The following is a 23,825-nucleotide window of genomic DNA, read 5'->3' on the forward strand; positions in this document are numbered from 1 at the left end:
TGGTCTTTCTGTCTTAAACATCTATTGGTGGAAGTATTAAGGCAACTCTACATAGTTAAAAGGGAGGTTTATTTTGTGGGGTAACTTACAAGTAAAGGGTTAGGTTACAGGGTCCGGGAAAGGTGTAGTGCAGTCCAGCGGTGTTCTCTGGAGAACTCTGCTCGGTCTACCACCAGTGTCCAGGATCCAGGAACCAAGAGAGCCGGCACATCTGGATATCAGGTCTTAAGGACTCCTATCTCAGCCCTGCCTCATAGTTGTGACAGTTATCGGAAGCCTCAATGGGGGTAGTACTTCCAGTTCAAAGCCGGAACAGCTACCCACTACAAACATCTCACTATGAAGCAATTGCTGGGATGCTGATCTTCAGGTTCGGCCATTATCTTAGTTACTTGGTACTGTATGTTATCTCGTGTGTCCAAGTCCCTCTCAAATGCGGCTGCCAGTTGGTAACATGAACTTCTGGATTCTGTCTTCATGATTCCCATGTGATGTATCCCATGCCTCTTCCCTCTGTATGAAATGACCGTGTCCCTCCCATCAACTGGGAGAAGTACGCTTATTCCGCTGGACCTAGCTCAGAGTAAGATCTTAAAAAAGTATAAAAAGCTGTGTCTGGATTCTCATGGCAAAGGGAAAAAAACCACTCATTCTCTGCGCTTTGCCACCATGTGGCTCACTCAGATTATTGCATTCTTGTTGGGATAAATTTATCAACTTCTTTTCTAGGCTATCCTTATGAATGGGGGAAATAAATGAAACATACACATGTAGTATATCTCTTGAGATACTGTCCCTTTGTAGAGTTTTTAAATGCATATCATGCGGGTTAAAATTTCAAAGTAATACACAGTGGTTCTCATTGATTCTGTCTTTGATTCACAGAAAGACAAGTTTCGTATTTATGATGAATATTGCAGCAACCATGAAAAGGCACAAAAATTGCTTCTGGAACTGAACAAGATAAGAACAATCCGGACATTTCTTTTAGTAAGTGCATATTCATCTGTAACCATAAGCTGGCAGTGGTTGAGGGCCTACCTGTAAGAATGCACTGGGTTACCTCTTAGCACACGCAGAATTGGAAGATAGTCCATGGACATGTAAGCAAACAGATCTGGGCCGAGCTTGTGTGTGAGAAACACCGCTAATGCCCTCTCCTGGTTAAGGGAGAATTGTCTCATCAGTCAGACAAAGAACGTAGGTCAGAGTTTACCTTTGCCTTGCATCCTCAGTTCCCTAGGGATCTATTTACTCCTCAGAGGACTGGAAGTAGGGCAGGGCAGGCCGAGGAAGGAAGCAAATGTAGAGACTGGTTGCTCTCCTACACACATCCCTTACTCCATTTTCATAGGAGCAGCAGGACTCAATGTTAACTTCCTTTAAGATAACATTCGTTCATGAAGGCTTGTTTGGCAGCTATGGGCCGTCATCGCAAGCGTCTGATGAAGTGACAGCAGTTCTTAGGCTGTCCCCAAAGCCTGGCTTCAGAGTACTTCCATAGTCTTGAGCAGATGCCTGTCTCTCGACAGCCCATTTCCCCTGCCACCGTTTGCTCCAGGTTACAATGATTTGCTTTCTATGTAGAGTGACTTTTTCTAGAAAAAGAATGTTTTTTTTTTTTTGTTTTTTTTTTTTTAGGATAGAGTCTTATTACGTAGTCCAGGCTAGCCTCAAATTTGAAACGCCCCCATCTGCCTCTTAAGTGTTCAGATTACTGATCAGATAAGTGCCTCTAGGTTTTATACAAATAGAAACAAACAATATACTCTATTAGGCCTGACCTTTGTTATTTTATAGTTTTCTTCCTTTTTTTTTTTTTTTTTTTTTTTGAGACAGGGTTTCTCTGTGTGGTTTTGGAGCCTGTCCTGGAACTCTCTCTGTAGACCAGGTTGGCCTTGAACTCACAGAAATCTGCCTGTCTCTGCCTCCCAAGTGCTGAGATCAAAGGAGTGTGCCACCACTGCCCAGTATTTACAGTTTTCTAATGTCCAGCTTTATGTTGTGTATTCACTTTACATTCATTATTACTGAATTGTCCATTGTAGGTTTGCCATAGTCTGTTCATCTGTTTTATCAATTAATGAACATTGGGTTTTATTCTTGTTTATAATGTTTCCATTCATGCACAAGTCTGTATGGGGACATACATTTTCATTCTCTTGAGTACAAACAGAGAACAAAAATGGTGGGTCATATGGTAAGTTTAACTAAGCAACCGTGGGTCTGTTTTGCATGATGGCTGAGCCATCTCCACAAGCCCCGCGCTGAGAACCTGGATTCTCTGTACCTTGCCAGTACTTGGTGTGACTGGTTATAACTGTGTTAGGAGGTGTGTGACCTGAATTTGAAACTAAGCATGCTTTCCTGTGCTCACTAACCAGGTCTTCTTTGGTGATGTATTTATTCAGATCTTTTGTGTACTTTTAAATTGCAGTGTTTACCTTAGAGACACTTATAAGTATTCTTTGTTTTGGGAGCAATTTCTGTATCAAATATATCACTTTCCAATACTGCTCCTCCCAGCCTTGTTTTTCAGTTCTTAAACAATATTGCCTTTTGAAAAATCAAGTTTTAAAATTTGATGAAATATAATTTTTAGTTTTGATTATTTTTCATTATGGCCATGTTTTTCTTGTCATATTTAAGAAATCTGTACCTATGTGTTATGCTGATTTTACCCTTTTTAAAAATGTTTTAGCTGAGCAGTGGTGGCACACGTCTTTAATCCCAGTACTTGGGAGGCAGAAGCAGGAGGATCTTTGTGAGTTCAAGGCCAGCCTGGTCTACAGATTGAGATCCAGGAAAGGCGCAAAGCTACACAGAGAAATCCTGTCTCGAAAACCACCCCCCCAAAAATGTTTTATTCTGTTGGTACTGTTGTGTTTGAAATTATCTTAGTATCCTTTGGGGATTCATGCTTCGGGTCTGGTAGTTCTCTGCAGAGTCTTAGGGTATTCTCTTTGCAGCATCTTGTTACCTGAATTAAGGCAGTTTTTTTTTTCCCCTTATTAACATCATCTAGATTAGGACCTTCTGTAGATTGCTGAATAGACGCTCTAAGAGCAGGCAACCTATTGTTGGTCTTAGAGGGATATCTTTGTAAGGTGTAGATTGTTCACATGAATGGTCTTTCTTAAATTTTTATCACATTCATACATACATTGAAAGGTTTCATTATCACATTTCCTCCCCCTCCCCTTCCCCCTATGCCCCCCTCCCCCTCCCTCCTTGCTGCCTTACTTTCTTCCCTTTTTCTGTCTGTCTTTTTCAACACTGGCATTGATGTCAAGGCTTTGTGCATGCTGGGCAAGTATTTTGTCAACTAAACAACATCCACAGCGCTCACTGAACGACATACATCCTTAGCGCTTATTTTTTTAAGTGTTGAAAGCTATGGGTCATTCATATATATGAACTATAATATATATGTGATTATTGATTATATAAAACAATGAAGTTGTGAATTATTCATATTATTCATATACTTAAAAGGGGTGTATGAATCCAAATATAACTATCTTTAATAGCCTTCAATTTTCTCCATTTTTGCCTTATATATTTTGTTGTTAGATATATATATATATTCATGATTGTTATATTCATATTTCTATTTATCATTATGAAATATAGTTTTTGTCTTAGATGGTAATTTTTTGATAAAGTCTATTTTCCTTATTGTTATGGTAGATCTTTTAGTGTTTGGAATGCTATCTTTAACTCTTCATTTTTTATGACTTCCTATGATCTTTTAAATGTTCTGGTAGACAGCACATAGCCTTTCCCTATCATATTCATTTTCTGTTAATACTGACTTAATCCCAAAGCAATAGAGTGGATGTTTTGCTTCGGTGTTTCCTGGAAGGAAATGTGGAGTGTGACCCTCCTCTCTCCCACCTGGGCCACCTTCTGTGTTAGGAAGCCCACGACACGCACAGTTCTGTCTTCTCTACTTTTCTACAGACTTCCACCTCGACTCTCCTTCATTCCTGTAGATTGACTCTGACTGTGATAGCCTAGCTTGTAACCCTATTTTTCCCTCTATGTCATTTCTAGCTTATCTGGGGATGTCTTTGTCTTTGTTTTTGAAGGATCGCTCTATGGATAGAGCTCTTCTTGACTGTATCCTTCTTTTCATGATTTTGAGTTGGACTCGGTTGCCGCACAGCCTCCGTGGCTTCCGATGAGAGTGAACCTGTTGCTTGTATTGCTTTTGTTGGTTACATACTGCTTCAGTTTCCTTTTCCCACTCTTTATACTTGGTCTTTCCATAGTTCAACTACAGTGTGATTCGATGAGGATACTAACTTTGCTTTTCTACTTTGTACATAAACCTTTTGGTTTTTAATAAGTTTTGAGACATTTTAGCTTGGCCCAAATAGAATGTGGCTGTGGTCCTAGCTACTTGTGAGGGTGAGATGGAAGGGTCTTTTGAGCCCAGGATTTGAAGCCTAGTCTGGGCAACATTGTAAGACTCCAAGGTTCCATCTTAAAATAAAACAAATAAAAACGTAAGTTGTGAATTTGTAGAGGTTATTAAAATATTTATTATATAATTTTTCATTTTCTTTGATTACCCTTATGCATACATTGATGAAAATAATAATTGTTATTATTTTATTGTTTTGTATGTACGGGTGTTTTGCCTGTATGTGTGTTTGTGCACCGTGTGTGTAAGGGTTTTGGGAGCCAGAAGAGGGTGTTGGATCTCCTGGTACTGAAGTTACAGATGTTTGTGAGGTACCATGCAGATGTTAGGGGATCGAACCCAGATCCTCTGGAAGAGCAGCCAGTGCTCTTAGCTGCTGCCCTCTCTATAGCCACCACATCCATGTTCCCTCTTGGTTCCTTGTAATTGTTCGTTTTTCTATAACCTGTTATTCTCTGTTCTTCACATCTGATGATTTATATTAACGTACCTGTAACTCAGTGAAGTCTTTTTTCATCATGTGTCTGTTTGATTCACTGTTTTTTTCTGTTGAGGGTTCCTCTTTCTTTGCTTGCCATCAGTGTCCTTCAGTTAAGAGGTGCTTAAATTCTCTGAATATACTTGTAATTGCTATGTTGAAGTCTGCTAAATCCAATATCTAGGTACACTAAAGAGTCTCTATTGACTATGACTGAATCAAGTTTTCCTGTTTCTTTGTGTATGTCATAATTTTAAAATAAAAAAAAACAACTTGACATTTTAAATAACTAAATAGCAACTCTGGAATCTGTGTTTCCTCTCTGAGATTGGTTACTGGGTTTTTGTTTTTGTTTGTTTTTTTTCCTTGTTGCTCTGTTCTGTTCTTAGTAACCTACCTAGAATTGATCTGAATTTCCGTTTCTCTGAAGACACCTCTGCTGAGGTTACCTTCATTATTTCGCTTTGCTTTTTGAGATCCCTTCTGTGAATGTTTTACTTGTCAGAGCTACTGTCTCATGAGCATGGACCCAAGCATGACTGTAGTTTGGGCACAGTTAAAGGCCAAAGGATTTGCAAGGTGATTCAGGTTTTTTTCCCCAGGGTGCCCATGAAGGTTTTTTTGAATGACACATCCTTTTCATCAGCCAAAGACAAATGCATTCTCTCTATTCTATGTATATCTTTTTAGGTGATCTGTGTTAATTTTTTGCTAGTATGCTGGAAGACCTCAAGTATAGCTGTAGTCTCAGGATAGCATTGTGGGTATTTCCTGTTTTGCTTATGGAATGTGCTAGCATTTTGGACAACACTCCTTGGTAAGAGATTTTTGCTCTCTGCAGCTCCCTTGATAGAGTGTAAGAGCTCTGCTCTCTTGTTTAGTGCATCCTGTCTTTAGTAGTGTTCACTTGGAATACTCCTTAGTTTAGTTCGCCAAATGACTTAATGTGAAGTCCCACCGAAAAAGCCACAAGTCAAGAATGTGGGTGTTGAGGTGACTCACAGCATATTCCAGCAGACAGAATCTGTCTGGATAGTCCCTACCCTGGAACTAAGTGAACATAGATCATCTGGATGGCTTTAGGATATTCATTATATTTCAGTAGTTAGTTTCTGTGTTCATAAAACGAGGGGTACTAACATCTAATAGTTTCCAGGTTTGGGGTGATGATGGTATTACTTTGGGCCTTTGCTGTTGCTGTCATCTCAGGAAGTTTTTAATGTCCTTGAATCCCCTGAAACTTACTCAGCAGACTAATTTTTTTATGATTACGGCACAGCTCACAGTTGGCTGTACATGCCCATATCAATCGTTAATCCACAAAATGCTCTGAAGCCGTGCCCACAGGCCAGTCTCTTCGGGGACATTCATCAGTTGGGGTTCCCTGGTCCCAGATGATTCTAGTTTGTGTCAAGTTGTCAAAAACAACCACTACACGTGCTTGCTGTACAAACATGAGGACCGACGTTTCTGTCCCTAGGACATGTGAATGCTGGATGAGAATCCGCCCGCAATCCCAGCCTTAGAAGGTAGACATAGGATTCCCCAGAGCAGGCTGGCTGGCATTACTAGTTCTCACAGTGAGCTCTGGTGGGACCCTGTCCCCTGTCTCGTTGAATAAGATGAAAGAGTGATTGACAATGATTTCTAACATCAACTTTCTTTGGTCCTCCACATATACATGTCACATATACACACACCAGTGTGCACACTCACCTACACATACAGGTGTCCACAGTATGCAGGCATGCATACACATATGTCCTCCTCTCTTGTACTCCTTCACACACACACACACACACACACACACACACACACACACACACACACGTTGAAAGAAAAAGTTAAACCTACCTAGGACTTTTCGGGATCCTTCAGCCCAGAGCTGTGAAAGAAGGTAACTACACTTCTAAGGCTGCTAGCTCATGCTGGAACTGGAAACTCCGAAACATTCATGGAATACTGTAAGATATAGATAATTGTGTCCAAGAATGTCTCCCAGGGAGAATACCCAGGTGCTGTGAAGGAATATCGGCTGCCCTGTCTTATGTGATGTTCAGGTGAAGTGACCGTCCTCTAACGACGTCCACAGACTTAGACTGAGACTTGACTGTCCCATTCAGGGGAGGACCCTGTACCAGTGGTGTGCCTTTTAAATGTTTTCCTTTCAGCTCCTGGCTCCTCCTCGAAATTCATATAGTGACAGGGAATATACTGACTTCCGAGGGTAGCCATTTGAAGGCCCTCTCCTTCCTGCCCGATGTGTGAAATCCACGTCTCTGGTGCCCACTCTGGCAGGCAGCACAGAAACAAGATTCCCCACAGGTCTTTCTCTTTGTAGTATTGTTTAGAAGATGGAAGGCCATCTGCTCAAGTGAGTTTTTCACCGCCACTTTCTGGTGAGCTCAAGCTGCTCCGTGTCGACCTAGCCCTGTGATTGCTAATATGGAGATTTCTCCATTCCCCTTGCCCATGTGGAGATCTGCTCTGATCTCCTTTTAAGATTGGCTGCCATAGCATCTTTCCTTAAGTGTGATCACATAATAGCAGCAGCAGCAGCAGCAGCAGCAACCAAAATGACTGAGAACCACCAGCCTCAAGCATTCCGCTTTGACAGAGAGGAAACTCTAAAATGAGATCAAGTTGGTGCCGTCACTAGTTGGCAGGGAAGCCTGAATTTCACATTAGAACTCAGTGTCTTGGTTGGTACCTGCTTTTCTACAACACGATGTGCTTAACAATTAGCCTATTTTTTATTTCTGTGAATGTATTTGCTAGTCTGTCTGTCTGTGTTCAGTGTGTGTGCAGGTGCCTGTGGAGGCCAGAAGAGACTGTCACATCCTTTGGAATTCAGGTTACTCTGGGGGGTGGTGGCAGCGCTCGCCTTTAATCTCAGGAGGCAGAGCCAGGCAGATCTCTGTGAGTTCAAGGCCAGCCTACAGAGTGAGATCCAGGACAGGCACCAAAACTACACAGAGAAACCCTGTCCAAACAAAAACAAAAACAAGAAAACAACAACAACAACAAAAGAATTCAAGTTATACGCAACTCTGAGCTGCCCGATCTGCATATTGGCAACTAAACCTGTGTCCCTTGCAAGAGTAGCAGTGTTCTTAACTCTCTAAGTGCCAAGCTGTTCTCTCCAAGCCCAACAATGCACCTTCTATAAACAAAATATATCTTTTTGCCTGTTTCTCTATTTCTTCTCTCTCTCCCTTTCTCTGTTTAAACCCTTCTCCTTCATGCTCAGAAGAATATATGTGAATTAAATTTGAGGTTATAAGTTCACTTTGGGTTCTGTAACAAACATGGAAGACTGGGTCTTGACTGTCCTTGTGACATGGTATTTAAGGACACATGTTTTCATAACCTTTCCACATAAAACGTTGAATGAATAGTTTTGCAAGATGTACTTATTTATTAAGTGTTTATTTTCCCCACAGAACTGCATGCTGCTTGGAGGACGGAAGAACACAGATGTTCCCCTGGAAGGGTACTTAGTGACACCAATCCAAAGAATATGCAAGTACCCACTCCTGCTGAAGGTATTTAATGCTGCAGCGTGTGCTAGCGCCTTAATATTTTGTTGATTAAAAAAAAAAGTCTTCTTAAGATGCCAGTGTTCTCAAAAGAGTAGAGCATAATTACTGGAAATATGGCTATTTTGTCATAAATTCCTGTGTGGATTAGGAAACAAACCCTAGTAGAAAGGCCATTAAAGGAAGCTTTTAGTGCTTATTCTTTGAAACACACATCCTTGTTTGAGTTTCATTTAGAGTAAATGCATTAGCTTTAGAAGAGATCCCATTAAATCCATTATGCCTGGTTTACATAGCACTTTAGCTACAGAAGACTCCATTTTACTTTTTTTAATTCCACTGTTGTTCTATTTTTGGTTTCTCCATAGTTTGGTGACTTGGTGCTTATGATGTTAGGGTTAAATTACACAATTTCAAAACTTAGTGTACTGGTTAGTTTTTTTTTTTTGTTTGTTTGTTTGTTTTTGTTTTTGTTTTGTCAACTTGACACTAGCTAGGGCCATCTAGGAGAAGGGCATGTCTATTGAGAAAATACCTCCATCAGTTTGTCTTGTGGGCAAGTCTGGGGATCATTTTCTTGATTAACAATTGATGTGGGAGGGCTCAGCCCACTGTGGGTGGTACCACCCCTGGGCAGATGGTTCCGAGTTGTATAAACAAAAAAAAAAAAAAAAAAAAAATAAGCTAAGCAAGGCATGGGAACATGCCGGTAAGCAGCATTCCTCATTGCCTCTCCCTGCTTCCGGATTTCTGCCCCGATTCCCCTCATGATGGACTGTAAGCTGAAACAAACCCTTTCATGGGTCATGGAGTAGATCATTACAATGGAAACTTAAGTAATACACTTGCCTTTTCAATGATTATTGTAAAGGTGGTGTGTGGCTCACACGAAACAACAAATGGTGGAACACCAAGTGAGAAGCCCTCCTTTACAGACAGTAAGCATCACACTAACTATCAGGGGCTGCAGGTATGAAAGTAACCAGGGTTTTATTATGATGATAACATGTTGCACAGGAATAGCAAGTCTTAAACTATAGCTTTTGGAATTACAACATTAAGATAAGGAATTAGAGGTAGGGTTGGATGCATGAACTCTGAGTTCAAATCATAGGTGTTCTCTCTACTAACTCTCTGTCTGAGGTATGTAATCTAACCTCTTAAAGCCTTGCATTTGCATTTGGAGGACAAAGATCATGATGAGGATGATCATGAAATCATAGCATATGAATTTATGTACAAACATAGATATTATGAAATACTATGGATATGTAAACTGATGTGTTGGCTTACCTTTTGGAACAGAAATGTTATGAATAGTAATTAGAAATAAATCTTGTTATAATTTTATGAATTGCATAAAGTTGACTGTCTTGCAAAATTTGTGTGTATGAGTAGTATATGTGTTGTCATATGTACTGGTTAGTGTAGGTTTGTGCACGTGTGTGAGTATGCTTATGTATGTATGTGTGCATGCATATGCAAAGCCATTGGTGAAGTCCAGTTATTACTGTCTAAGGTCTTGATCGGTTTGGTTTCTCCATCAATTAAGAAATTAAAAGGCAGGAAGAAACTTGGTGGTAGCAGCACATGCCTTCAATTCCAGAACTCAGGAGGCAGAGGCAGGCAGATCTCTGAGTTCGAGGACAACCAGGACTACTTAGAAACCCTGTCTTGAAAAAACAAAAAAAAAAAACCCCAAAACTACAACAACAACAACAACAAAAAACAAAAACAAAAAACAAAACAAAAAAAAACAAACAAAAAACAAAGCCACCCCTTCCAAAAAAGAGGCAGGAAACAGACTTCATTAAAAGTGTAGAAGTATAGACACACACACACACACACACACACACACACACACACACACGCAAAGGGTATTTGGAAACTAAAAATAAGAGCCTACTGGGAGGGCTTCCTTAGATGTCTTTTAGGTATTCCTAGCCTGTTTTACCTTTCTAGAAGTCTGGGTCTGTCAAGCCCAATATAGATGATAGTGAATTTCCAAGGCTTTAGTCAGAGCCTGAGAAATGAGCAAGCCCATTGTCACTTTGGAGACTTTTAAGTATTCTAAATCTAGTAATTATTTTGTGGAACAACACCCTAGCTCCCACTGTGTTTTTCTGTTTTACACAGGAAAGCCTCTGTTCACCTGTAGAGCTATCTACCAAGACTAGGAAGTATTTGGAATTTGGTCCACTGGGCATGTGAGTTAAATCTAGTTGCCAGTCTTCCCGTCTCTGGGTATTTGAAGGCTGGGGACCCCTTTTTGGAGGGTTATGTCTCTGACATATCTCTCGTCCTTATACCACCTGATGGGTTGTGTCTTTTAGGCCTTGTCTCTTGAACATTCTCTCTACCAAGATGAGTGTACTCCCTTATCCCAAATGATGATATGTCTGATAAAGGGACTTCAGGACTTTCCATTGTAGGGCAGTAATAATCAGTGGTTAGGTATTAGCCACCATCCTTGGTGATGTCTGATTTTAAAGGCTAAAGCTGGTTTCCCAAGGGAGTTTTTTGGCTCTTTCAGAAGGCAGTAGAAATTCCTCACAGAGGATGGGGCATTCCTTGTACACTAGTACAGCCCTCTTGGCCTCAGAGTCAGCCACCCATTTTCTCTTGCCACTGGGTCATCCCCTTCCTGATATCCAGGACAGTGGGTTGTAGCCACTTGAGTGATCCAAAGGATTGTGTTCTGGAGCCTAAGAATTTCTTGGGAATACTTTATAGGGATCTCAGCTGTAGTTGGAAGGAGGCAACTTTCCTTCCATGTGGTTGCATGGACAGGGAGGATGAAGAAGCCATAGTTGGAATCTGTGCCAATAAATATTGGGACAGTCCCAGGGCTGAAATAAGTGCTTTCAGTTTGACTAATTGAGTAGTAGAATTGGGGGATATTGGTCCTGATTCAAGCACTTCAAAGTCAGTGACTATTTCATATCCTGCATGTCAGATTCTTCCTTTCACAAAGGACATTCCCTCCCTATAGAGGACCAATTGAGTTGATCTGAGAGACCAGGATGGGCTACACAGTAGTGGAGAGGCTTCCCTTCCTTTTCTGAAAGACTGATGGCTCAGTTCAGGCTTGGACAGGTCTGCAGAGTAATTTCAGGTCTCTCCAGTATGAGGGCCTGATATTTAAGGCAACTTCTGTGAGTTAGATTTGCAGTGGTTCTAAACATGTGAGTCAAAATCACTTTTGGGGGGTCCAATGACCCTTTTACAGGGGTTGCCTTAGACCATCAGAAAATACAGATATTTATATTATGATTCATAACAATAGCAAAATTACAGTTATAAAATAACAATGATAATAATTTTATGATCGGGGGTCACCATACCATCGTCAAGAGCTATATTAAAGGATCTCTGTGTTAGGAAGGTTGAGAACCTCTGAGAGGTTCCTCTTATTACTTAGAATGACCCAGTGTAATGATACATGTGAAGTGTGAGGAGGAGCCCTAGGGAATCTTTTGAGTTCCAGGAATCAGGAGTCTGGCAGGAGCAACTGCTCACAGGCATCCAGAGCAGTCCCTTGCTACCTGATCTAATTCCTCAGCTGTCTGTCTGACTAGAGGAAATGGAACGTACGTTGTTCCCTGGAGCTGTTCCCTGTTTCTCAGCTATGTACAGGTGAAACTTAGTCTGACTAGGCAAGCCTAAGGCAGGAGTTTGGGTTAATGACTTTTCAAGTTTCTGGAAGGCGTGCTGGGACCCAGGAATCCATTCAACTCTGGTGAATTCTTGAGATTGCATCTCCTTGAGGGCCTGCTTTAGAAGCATAGTTAGCACTGAGTAATCAGGGAGCTGCATTCTACAATATCTTATAGCTCCCTGAAAAGCCTTCATCTGTTTGAGGGTTTGGGAGAGCATGCTTGGGAATGCAGGAAGGACAAGATGGGTCAGATTCATTCTGGTCCTAGAGCCCTGGGCTCCTTCGGAAGGACACGGCCCAAGTAGGCAACTTCTGCTTTGTATAGCTGGGCTTTTCCCCAAGACACCCTGTAGCATATCTCAGCTAGGAAATAAGGAGGAATCTCTTCTCTGGGATATGAGGTTTTTGGTTGGCCCATATAAGAGACCATCTACATGGTCTTAAGTTCATCCCATCATATCTCAGAAAAGAGCTTAGTCAAATAAACTAGACTGTCTCAAAACTCCTGGAAGAGGACAGTCCAAGTAACTTATCCTGTCCTGCATGTGGGATCTTCAAGAGCAAATAAAAACTTGATTATGGGGTAGAGTGAGATGTGTAAGAAAGTGTCTATGATCCAGCACTCGCCAGGTGGTGGTGATAGAAGCAGCACAAGCCTTTAATCCTAGTACTTGGGAGGCAGAGGCAAGCAGATCACTGAGTTTGAGGCCAGCCTGATCTATAGAATGAGTTCCAGGACAACCAAGGCTACACAGAGAAACCCTGTCTGGAAAAGCAAACAAACAAAGAAAGAAGATCTAACACCAACTAATGAGTCTTATTAGGGGAATCTGGGTGAGGAGAGTGTGAGAATTAGGAACTCCTGGATGGAGTAGGGTCACACTCATTAATCATACAGGGATCTTGGACTGACTTCCGTTTTTTTAGAGCCTGTGCTACCACCAAATATGAGATGTTCTGTGTACTAGAACGTTCAACCAATCATCCTTATTTCATTAGCCCTTGAATTATGGAGCTAAATCTCCCTTTGACTTTAAGCTTCAGGAGACATTGTTTCTGATCAGGAAAATAGTCAGGATCTTTAAGATGACACATGACCACAGAAGTGGCCATTTTAGCCTTCTCTATAGCGTTGAACTTCCATCTGTCCACAGTGAAGCCTTGACATTGCTCTCTGAGGAGACAAGCATTAGTGTTCTGCCCTGGAGGAAGAAGCAGTTTGACCTTGAGTCTAGACAAATGGTTTTTTTTTTTTTTTTTTTTTTTTTTTTTAATCAATAAAGGAGTCAAGGGAAGGGGAACTATTGAAAAGAAATGACAAGTAGAGATCTCCCCCTGAACAAGGAAGCAGTTGAGTGAGGTATCACTCTAGGGGTTGGTCTAACACCCCCTGAATTATTGTAAACCTTTGGGACCAGGAACCAGGGGAAGGGGTCAGTGCTAAGAATCACGTTCCTCAGTCAGTCATGAATCTAATCTTATGATGCTTACAGTCATAAATCCCCAGGGCTCCTCAAGATCATTGAACATGATGGGAGCCTGTATGGGAAGCCCTTCCGCACCAGACCTGTCATTATGGAGAGGTAATGAATGACATGAAGCCCAAAAGGGCTAGAAGGCATTGATGCTACCAGTGATTTCTCTTACAGAAGTCTCTGAGGGCATTCCCAACAGGAAGTGACCTTGCATACAGAGGAAGCAAGCCCTAGGCTTAGACTTGTAGGGTGTGTGTGTGTGGGGGGGGGGACATTTATCCGGTTGATTCTTAAAGTGACCACTAACTGCCCATGGTGCTGGTTCATTTTTCTTTCTTTTTCATGGTTCTATCATAAAAAGACTGAGTTTGTGACCTGGACAAATTAGAAAAGCCTGCTAGTGTTTTGTCTGGGATGGATATTAGTGTCTGGAGTTTTTATGAGTGTCTGAACCTGGATGAGTTAAGAGTGTGGCTTTTAGGACTGTGCCCCCCTGTGATTCAGGGTGCATTCATGTATTTTCCCAATGGGAGCCTCCTTGTCTTCTTGTAATGTATAACAGGGACTAATAAAGACCCTCTATAACACAGTAAAGCAAATGTCCTTTCCATTCTTCATATGATCATTTGGATTTCAGAGGGGGTTCTGAGAGGGGCTAGCCTTATCCCCCATAGGGAGGTCCTTGTCCAATTTGGTCCTATGGACAGTGAGAAAATCATTCCTGCTCCAAGAGCCTGATCTAACGCTTTCTTCTTTCTAAAAGGATTAGTGTTTGTTTTAATAACATCATCACATCTTCACACCATATTTCATATATCTGGTTTAGTTGCTCAGAGGATTGATCGTACTTGTCTGGGTCCTCCATATAACTTCTCAGTTCTTACTTTATGCCATTCAGTTTTGAGAATCCCTGCAGGTTACCACCTCAGGGACTCAGTGCTTATGCACCCATAGGTGCCCTTGTCCCTGATCCCTTGCTGGAATCCCAGATAGTTCCTTTATTGTAAGGGCAAGAAGAGAATGTTAAGAATATATCATAAACTAGTGGTTGTGTTAAATAACTCATGGCTGATTAGAGATGGCCTCAAATGTTTGAATTTAATTCTTAAAAATTGTATCATAGATACATTCTCATCTCACATGAAAGAGAGTAGTTGAGAGACTTGAAGCAGAGATGATGACTTCCTTGCCCTTTGAGGAAAATTATTTTCATTCACAAAAAGAAAAAAAGACTTATGTATACAAATAGGCTAGTGCTGACCATTTACTTATGTATACAGATAGGCTGATGTTGAAAAATTAGACTAGGATTCTTCTTGAGTGGTTTTATTTATTCAGAGGAACATATTAAATGCACTAGATTATATTGTGAAGAACTTTCAGAATCTGAGAGCAAGTAACTATTAGAATCATGACTTGATTGTCTTTTCTTTTTTGTTTATTTCACATTATCTAATTCATGTCTCAGCTCCTCAGATTAGTGTTGGGTACCATTCCAAGGGCCCACATCCTGTCCTGAAAGTTGATGTCCTCTTTTCACATAACTTAAAAAGGCTTTACTTCTGAAAATTTACTTCTGAGGGTCCATGTCTCTCTAGTGGATTTGGGGTCCAGAATAAAAATTTCAACTTCATCTTGGGAATAATGTGATGTATATTAGATCATATCAAATACAAGGTCAAAGTTTATTCAAAGTATTCAACAATAAAACAGCTAAGAACTGCCTACTTCCCAACTGCATGTTGAGAAATTAAAAAAAAAAAATTCTGAAATTATGCCTCCGGGTTTCTGTAATTGTGTTAGTGCCATGATGATGACAACTGTCGTAAAGAAACAAATGACTAATTAAAAAGCAATGTGGTCACAGCTGTCTAGACAGTGGGTGAAGAAGATATTTAATTTTGTGCTTCTAAACAACAGCTAAGACCATTTAATATACTGAAAAGATTACAGATTATTTTGTTTTTGATGTTTAGAATGAACAGAAAAACTTCAATAAAAGTTCCATCCCCAAAGCAGAAACTAAGAATTAAATAAAGAAGCTTCTGGGTGTATGGAACACTACTGCTTACTTCGAAGGAACAGGAGCAGTTGATGGGATGATGACATGTGCTGCTCCCCCAGTGAGGGGATGGTGTGAAACTGGTCAGCTAATTCTTTGTGCTAGAGTATAAAAGGTATACACAAGCATTGCTTTATTTATGGCATGTCTTTATAGTTTTCTCAGAAGATATTAGAAGTGGGAACTTAATCGGGCTTGAAACTGTGGTGCATATTTGTTTGAAGATCTGTTAAAGACTCTAAGAATAGGGAATTAACATAGTCTGGTATGCATCTGTTAGAACAAAAGTCAGATTTATAGAAGTTGTGATACGATTCAGGTGAGATAGTTGATGATTTGAGAGAGAGAAGAAACCTTGTTCTGTTTCTAAAATACAGGTAAGTTCGAGGGAAAAGGACAGTGACTGCAAAAAGGAGCATTAAAGTAATGCTTCCTCACTGAGTTGCAGAAAGGAGCACTGAAGTAATGCTTACTCACTGAGTTGACCTTTGGCTTTTGATCGCTATCTTTAGTGGAGTGTGTGATGTCACCTAGCAGTGTGGCTGTCACCTTCTTAGTCGTTTCCATTTCCTGGTCAGTCGGAACCCGCTGTACCACAGCACTGAAGATCAAAGCGTGGTTCGTTTCTGTGTGTAAACAGGAATTACTGAAGAGGACCCCACGGAAACACAGTGACTACGCGGCGGTGATGGAAGCCCTCCAAGCCATGAAAGCTGTCTGTTCCAACATCAACGAGGCCAAGAGACAGATGGAGAAACTGGAGGTTTTGGAGGAGTGGCAGTCACACATCGAAGGCTGGGAGGTATGTGCACTTGGCTCAACTTTCCAGCTTGGTACAGTCCTGGAGTCCCAGGCAGGGCTTCTTTTCAAGGCACGGAACCCCAGCTGGTGATCTTCCAGCAGCCTGGGGACCATCATCAGCTCTGAAAGTGCTTTTCCTGGTACTTTCACCCGTGTGTCAGATGGAAGAACTCTTGACCTGAGAAATTTGTGATGGAACCAGTACATCCTGTGCGCCTCTAGGAGTTGGCACTTTAGGATTTGGGGTCCCATGGGTCCCTTTTTCCTGTCCTTGTTTTGATCAGCAAGTCCATCACCTGAATGCTTGGGATAATAATAAAGCATTGTGTGTGCTGTGATACCATCTGTAGACTCTTAAATTGGGGACTTGATGTTGAATTTCACTTCGAGTCTGCCTAATCACTCTGTGCTTTGACTTTCTTCATTCCTAAACTGAAGGGAATCTCTATGATCTGGTGTTATTTGTCTAGTCAAAATGAAAAGTGTGAGTTTCATGAGTCATGGAAGAATGCTTTCTTGTTTATTTATTTATTTTTTTTAAGATTAAAAAAGCATATGAAGATCCTGATTGAGAATCTGTCAGATGTTTCTAGCTATGGTGACTGGTGATGTTGAGTCTCTGTTATTCCACAGGAATGAAATCCCATACTCCTGCTATAGAAATAAGCTAAAATTCTGGTTTGAAATGAGCGTAACTTCAATGAATATGAACTTTGGGCTAGCAACCTTTTTCTTATGATAGAATAAGCAATTATGATAATAAAAAATACAAAAGTATAAACAGGAATGAAAATGCACAGCCAAGTACAACTCACACAAATCCAGAGACTGCTATTCTCCTTGGAGAGTTGCCATTAGCTAACTTGTATCTCAGTCTGTTGCTTTTCATTTAGACCTAAAATTCTATTCAGCCAGATATGCAAAGAAATTGTCAACGCTGACCTGAGACAGTCTTCCTCTTTGGTCACCCCCTGCTATGAATCGTTGAAAGTGCTAGCTGGGGTCTGACTTAGCTTCCTCTGTGCCTATATTCTTCTATTTTGAGTGTTCAGGGTGACCCTCCTGCAGTATGAATGCTGCCTCTTTCAATCAGGGAGAATGGCTGTGTGTTTTACGTTTGATTCATGATGATGATTCCTCTCCTGCAGAGCGGTGGTCCTGCTGGGATAAGAAAAATGGAGCCAAGTTTGCTTCTACAGCTTTGCTGTCAGTCAAATACCGGAAGAAAAACCAAACTCTCTTAAAACTGCAGGATTTATCTGTATAGTCTGCCTGGCCTTTAACTACAATAAGAATGTCAGAGACTCCTTTGTCTGCTGCTGTAATTTGGTTTCCTCCTAGTGTGTCACCTAAAAAAATTGAGTCTACTACAAAAAGAGAGTTTGCTTAAACAATATTGTTTTGCACAGCCTTGGGTTGTGTTAATTTATGAGTAGCTCACAGCAGAGGAAGTATCAACTAGGCCTGTTGTTATAGTTTACATCTTGAATGTCCCCAAATACCCATGAGTTGTAGCTTGGGCCCCTAGTCATTGGTGCTGTTGGGTGGAAGTAGTACTGTCAGGAGGTGAGACCTAGTAGAAATAAGTTAGGTGACCGGGAATGGCGCCCTTGAAAGGATTATTGTGATGCTGGGGACATCCTGTTTCTCCCTTTCACTTCCTTTCCTTCATGAGGTCAGCAACCGTCTCTATACATACGTCCACCATGATGTTCTACTTCATCATAGACCAGAGCAACAGGGACAGGTGGCCAAGGACTGCAATTGTGGGATACGTGAAACTAAAATCAAATGTTTCCTTGTTGTCCATTGATTTATTTCAGATATTTGTTATAGTTACAGAAAGCTGGCAAGCCATCCCTGATTTTACAATATTAAAGATGGAGCCTTGAAGCTGAAGAAGTTATTGGAGTTTCATCAATTCTGTCAACTATGCAGGGAAGCAGCAAGAACTCAGCTGTGTCAGAGCAATTGACATGAATAGCTAGTTCGAAAGAGAGTGCTCACGCCCTCTTCCTGAGGAGATTTTGGTACTGAATAAATAAGATAAAGCCATAGAGTTGAGCGTTAGGGGACTTTGATGCATGAAGCTTTGAGAGGGGTTGAGCCAGTTGCTTGATAACATCTGATTAGGTCTGGCTATGTACCCCAGCCCACTATAATGATGATGAGAACTATTAATTCTTTGAAAAAGCAGGTTAGGGGTTGTGACTCTTCAAAGAGAACTCTGTAGAAGCCCAGAGTTGGCCAGGGTCAACTCTGACCTGAGATAGAACAGGAATAGACTAAAGAGGTTTCTTCAGATTATTAACAGTGGTTTGTGAGATACGTTAAGACTCTTGTGTGGTTAGCAGAGTCCAAGTTCTGATGTAGGTGCAACAATGATATTCACAGAAGGCAGAGTCCCTTGTAGAGACTTGTGGTTAGGAACTTGGTGAATGCTATGAATAAGCTCCCTGTGAAACTCCTTCAGGTCTCTCATAACCACCTCAGGACACAGCACTCCTGCCCTGAATAGCACCTATGTCTTACAAGTGATGGGTTTGCACTTTTTGGGTGGAAATTCTTCTCATTCAGTTGTTCAGGGTCTCATTGTCCTATCAATCAAAGAAAAGTTTTGTTTTTATTTGTTTTTTTGTTTTTGTTTTTTGAGACAGGGTTTCTCTGTGTAGCCTTGGTTGTCTTGGAACTCGCTCTGTAGACTAGGCTGGCTCCGACTCAAGATCTGCCTGCCTCCTCCTGAGTCCTGGGACTAAAGATAGCACTACCACTGCCCTGCACAAGATTTTGGTTTTATAATAACTTTTCATAAATAATTTGCCCACCTAAAACTTTGGGATAATGAATGATTATTTACACTTGTGTGTGGAATTTGTATAAGTACTTGAAATTTCTTGTTCCCAAATCATATGAAACAATAGGGAAAAAGGCATAGCTTTTGAGGAGACTTGGTTTTTAGTCTGGGCTCCCAGGAGTTTTTTGTTTTTTTTTCTGGGACAAACATCGGGCTTCATTTGTAGACAGTGTGAGTGATTTCAAGGGTCCAGTGAGGTGAGTGAGAGTTCTGCAAATATGATGCAGTATTTTGAAGTTTTGGTTCAGCAGTCAGATTTTATCCTGAAGAATGTCCTATCTTTATAGTATATGAACTCAGCTAGTGACCGCTGCTCTGTTACTCCATTGGATACTTTTCTTAGTGCCGTGACAAAATCCTCGGTGAAAGCAGCTTGAAGTAAGGGCATCATGACATAGATGGCCTGGTGGCAGGAGGCTGAGGTGACTAGTCACATTGTGTCCTCAGGTAGAAAGCAGAGAGAGCTGGACGTGCTGGTGCTCAGCTGTGTTCCTTTTTCCCCCTCTCACAAAGTTCAGAACCTCAACCCGTGAGATGCTGCTCCTGCCGTCAAGATGTGTCTTTCATCCTCAGTTAAACCCTGGAAGTGCCTTCACAGGCATGCTAGGTGTGATTTCAAATCTAGTCAAGTTGACAATGCAGGTTAAACATTTGTTACTTAAGGTTATATGAATCTAAGCCATTGTGCTAGCTAGTTTTCTGTTAGCTTGACATAAGCTATAGTCATTGAGAGGAAGGAATCTCCATTGAGAAAACGCCTCCAGAAGATCAGGTTGTAAGCAGGCAAGCCCATAGGGCATTGTTTTAATTAATGATTGGTGAGGGAGGACTCAGTCCCTTGTGGGTGGTACCATCCCTGGACTGGTGGTCCTGGGTTCTATAAGAAAGTAGGGTGAGCAAGCCATTGTGAACAAGCAGGTAAGCAGCACCCCTCCATGACTTCTATATCAGTTCCTGCTTCCAGGTTTCTGCCCTGCTTGAGTTCCTGTCCTGACTTCCTTCAGTGTTCAACTACAATGTGGAAGTATAAGCCGAATAAACCCTTTTCTCCCCAACTTGCTTTGGGTTGTAGTGTTTCATCAAAACAATAATAACTATAACTAGAACAGCCATGGACTTTTCAAAGTAAAGTTAAGTTTACAGAAACTGTATAAGTCAGATCACCAATAGAAAAGCTACAGTATGAGACTTGAAAATGATTTTGGGGCAACCGAACTTTCTGACAATCTAATCAAGCTGTAGCTAAAGTGAATAGTCTCTAAAATTTTTCTTCAAAACTTTTGGCACTCCATTCAAAACTCAATACAAAAATCTAAGACAGTAGTAATCTAGTTTCGGTTAGGGGAAGATAAAGATCCTTGGCTGATGATCATCCACTCACCACTGGGGAAATACTGACCTGCTAAGGTGAGTGATTGAAGGGACTACCTAAGCTTGGTTACTTAGCCCGTGATCTGGGAGATCTAAGTGTATCTGAGGTGTCTGCTCAGGTCTGTGAGAGCTTCAGAGTAGATGATGGAGCATGTTGGGAGTCCATGAGGAGTTGAGTCACCTGGAGAGGAGAGGTTTAGGGGAAGTCCCAGGCTCTGTTTTAACAATTCATTCTCATGGGAACTGCCCAGTCCCATAAGATCTGCTCTAACATTTTGTGAGGTCAGTGCCCGTGACTTAATTACCTTCACTACTCACCTGCCCTTAAAGACTCTAACATTGTCATACTAATTCTCTAAGACATGAACCTCTGGGGGAGGGGGGGATTAACCATACCTCAGCTTTGGCTGTGAGTCTGAACATTTTCTGAAGTTATTATTCCCTTTTGGTTGACTTATAAATTAGGACAATTTAACTTACTCAGTTTCTCAAAACAATAAGCTGATGAAGTTTGAGTAGATTGGCAACTCAGAAAAATATAGCTGATCCTTAGAAGTAGCTCTGTTTTCTGCCTGCTGTTTAACTGTAAATTCATTAAAGCAGTTCGCTTTTTCTCAGCATTTATATAGTAACTATGGCCAAGAAGATGTCATGTTTTAATTGTTCATCTACGGAGTTATACCTCTTATCAGTACAGTTGATTATATGAGTTCCCAGGAGAGTGACAATGCCCACTGTATTTTGAGAGTGAGTAAATGAGACACAGCCACAAAGCTGAAAGTTTCAGAGCACTCTACCAGACTTACTGAACTCATTTGTCAACAGTTAATATACTTGGTGCAAAAGTTTATGAGATGCTTAATCAGAGATGTTGACTCATTCCATAGAACTGGGCTATTCTCAGTTTCAGCCTGCTTTTGGTGTGTCAGTTATGTGGTTTTAGCTATAAGTTCTGGATTTATATTGAAGTATTTTGATAAAAGAATATCAATAACATGACATTGTTTAGTAATTCAGCTTAAAATCCTTGACATGTCTAATTGGAAGCAGTCTCTCAAATGTTAGAAAAATCCAAATAAAATGTATGAGAAGGAATCATTAATATGGAAAGGTTAGGGGCAAATGATGAAGGTTGTTGTTATATTTTAGAAAAGGAAAGAAACAGAAGGGAAATATGATATTTCTTAATTTCTTTTCACATGGGGAAATATTGTTGTAGTTTTTGTTTTTGACACAGAATTTCATAGCATGGTCCAGACTGGCCTGAAAATTACTAAATATACCAGGCTTATTAACAACCACTCAGATTTGACTCCTAATATCATAGACATGTTCCCAGCACTATATGGCCAGTTTGAAATTAGTCCTTGTTGATGCTAGAATCTGGTCGCTGCTTACATTTGATTTAGTTTGCAATTTACTTCAAGCTATGTTCTCTTATTACTTCTTAAGTTTGAATCTTCCAGAAGCTGCCAGTGGTATTGTTCTGTTTCTCCTCTTCGTAACTTGGGAAATAAAGCATCCTCCAACTTTAGTAGAACTGAGTTATAAGTGGTTCCTGTTATTTGAGGATAAGTGTTTCTTTCTAGAAAAGGGACACCAAAAATGAATCTACATAAAATTTCATTAAATGGGTGAAATTTGGGGACATCTTCCTGGTAAAATGAATATATTATTTATTTGATTTAACCTTACATTAAACTACTAAAGTTACAATTTTAGCTAACAATTTGAAACTCCAGAAGGGTGAATCAGATGCATCTTTTGTGTGTGATATATATTTTCTAGCAAATTTAGGTGATAACAGTGTGTTACTTTTCATGTTGTACTTTTTCTGTATTTTGAAGAGGTTTTTCTCTGTGAGAGTGTCCAGAGGGTTCATGAAAACTCAGGACTACTGAAAGGATTCTTGTTCCAAGCCCCCATCTTGTCAACCTAGTCAGTCTCTTCACATTGAGCGGGACTGTCTCCGCTGGATCTTGGCCATGGCATTGCATATGCTTGGGAGTCTTTTAGGGAGTTTTACCTCTTTCATGTTCCCAAGATTTTAGTTTCTCTTTAGACTTTTGTGACTGACATACAGCAAGAAGAGTGGACTTATAACTGAGCTTGATTTTAGTGGGAGTCAATTAACTAGCTAATAGTTTCATATCACAGGAAGATCATCTTTGTGGAAATTTATGCCAGGAGAAAATGTATAGCATATTGCTTGACATGTAGAGATGTTCAAAATCCAATGTTCCTATTCTTGATAAAGTATCCATTCACAGTTGTTCAGTGACTAAACACCTATTTGGGAGGTAGATGTTTAGAATTAAATATTGGCCTTAATTGTCAAAATAAAGATAAAATACTAGCCAGGCTAAGTGACATTCTGCATATTTAAAGATTTCTTAGTGATGTTAAAAAGCGTTTGAAAGTCAGGCTACTATAGGTCCAGAAAGAAGACAAGTGCCTGGGGGCTTTGCTACCATAGAACACTCTGAATCAGTTGTTAAGTCAATTTTATATGAAATATTTATAATTCATTTACAAGCAACATGACAGGTAATGTATTTTTAGGCTTTATGTCATGTAGGAATACTTACTCGTGTCTGAATATTTACTAGTGACTCTTTGTACTGGGTTGGTGTGTGTTACTCACAGTAAGGATAGTGTAAAGGGAATGTATTATACCTTTTGCGATATTTCTGGTAGGAAACGCCCTTCCCGTAATATATTTTGAAGGTAGCTTATATACGTAACTTGGTAAGTATCCTTTCGTTACAAGCTAATTTTACTCTGATTATTCCTAAGATAAGGATACTGCTCCTTAGTAGGTAGTTAGAAATAAAGCCACTGGAACTGAAATCTATGTTCATTTTCATGGTAATTTGGGCTCAGTGAACACAAGGGAGTGGATCAAACTGTTAAAGGTTTACATATGTATGTGAACTGTCAGGATGAAAAGAAACTTAAAGAAGAGGTTTCCTAAGACTTTACATATGTTTGTAACAAAGATAATCAAGTGAACATAAAAACACACTCTCTTCATTAAGTTCCTGTTTATAGATTTGGGTTTTTCATTTAACTTTGCTTTCGTCGACTATAAGACCTCTACTAGTAATTATTGTGGAAATATGAAACTACATACAGTTAATGTTCTGAATATTAAATAT

The 23,825-nt window shown here is 40.4% G+C and overlaps 1 protein-coding gene across 1 annotated transcript in view; it reads left to right on the forward strand.

Moving 5' to 3' along the window:
- Prex2 (phosphatidylinositol-3,4,5-trisphosphate dependent Rac exchange factor 2) overlaps positions 1 to 23,825 on the forward strand; it is a 307,700-nt gene that overhangs the window by 72,648 nt on the left and 211,227 nt on the right. The window contains exons 4-6 of the mRNA XM_028864566.2: positions 886 to 990; positions 8,351 to 8,452; positions 16,282 to 16,443. Of these exons, the coding sequence (XP_028720399.1) occupies positions 886 to 990; positions 8,351 to 8,452; positions 16,282 to 16,443 (369 nt within the window). The remainder of the gene's footprint in view (positions 1 to 885; positions 991 to 8,350; positions 8,453 to 16,281; positions 16,444 to 23,825) is intronic.

Source organism: Peromyscus leucopus, chromosome 5, assembly GCF_004664715.2.
Source record: "Peromyscus leucopus breed LL Stock chromosome 5, UCI_PerLeu_2.1, whole genome shotgun sequence".
Taxonomy (NCBI): Eukaryota; Metazoa; Chordata; class Mammalia; order Rodentia; family Cricetidae; genus Peromyscus; species Peromyscus leucopus.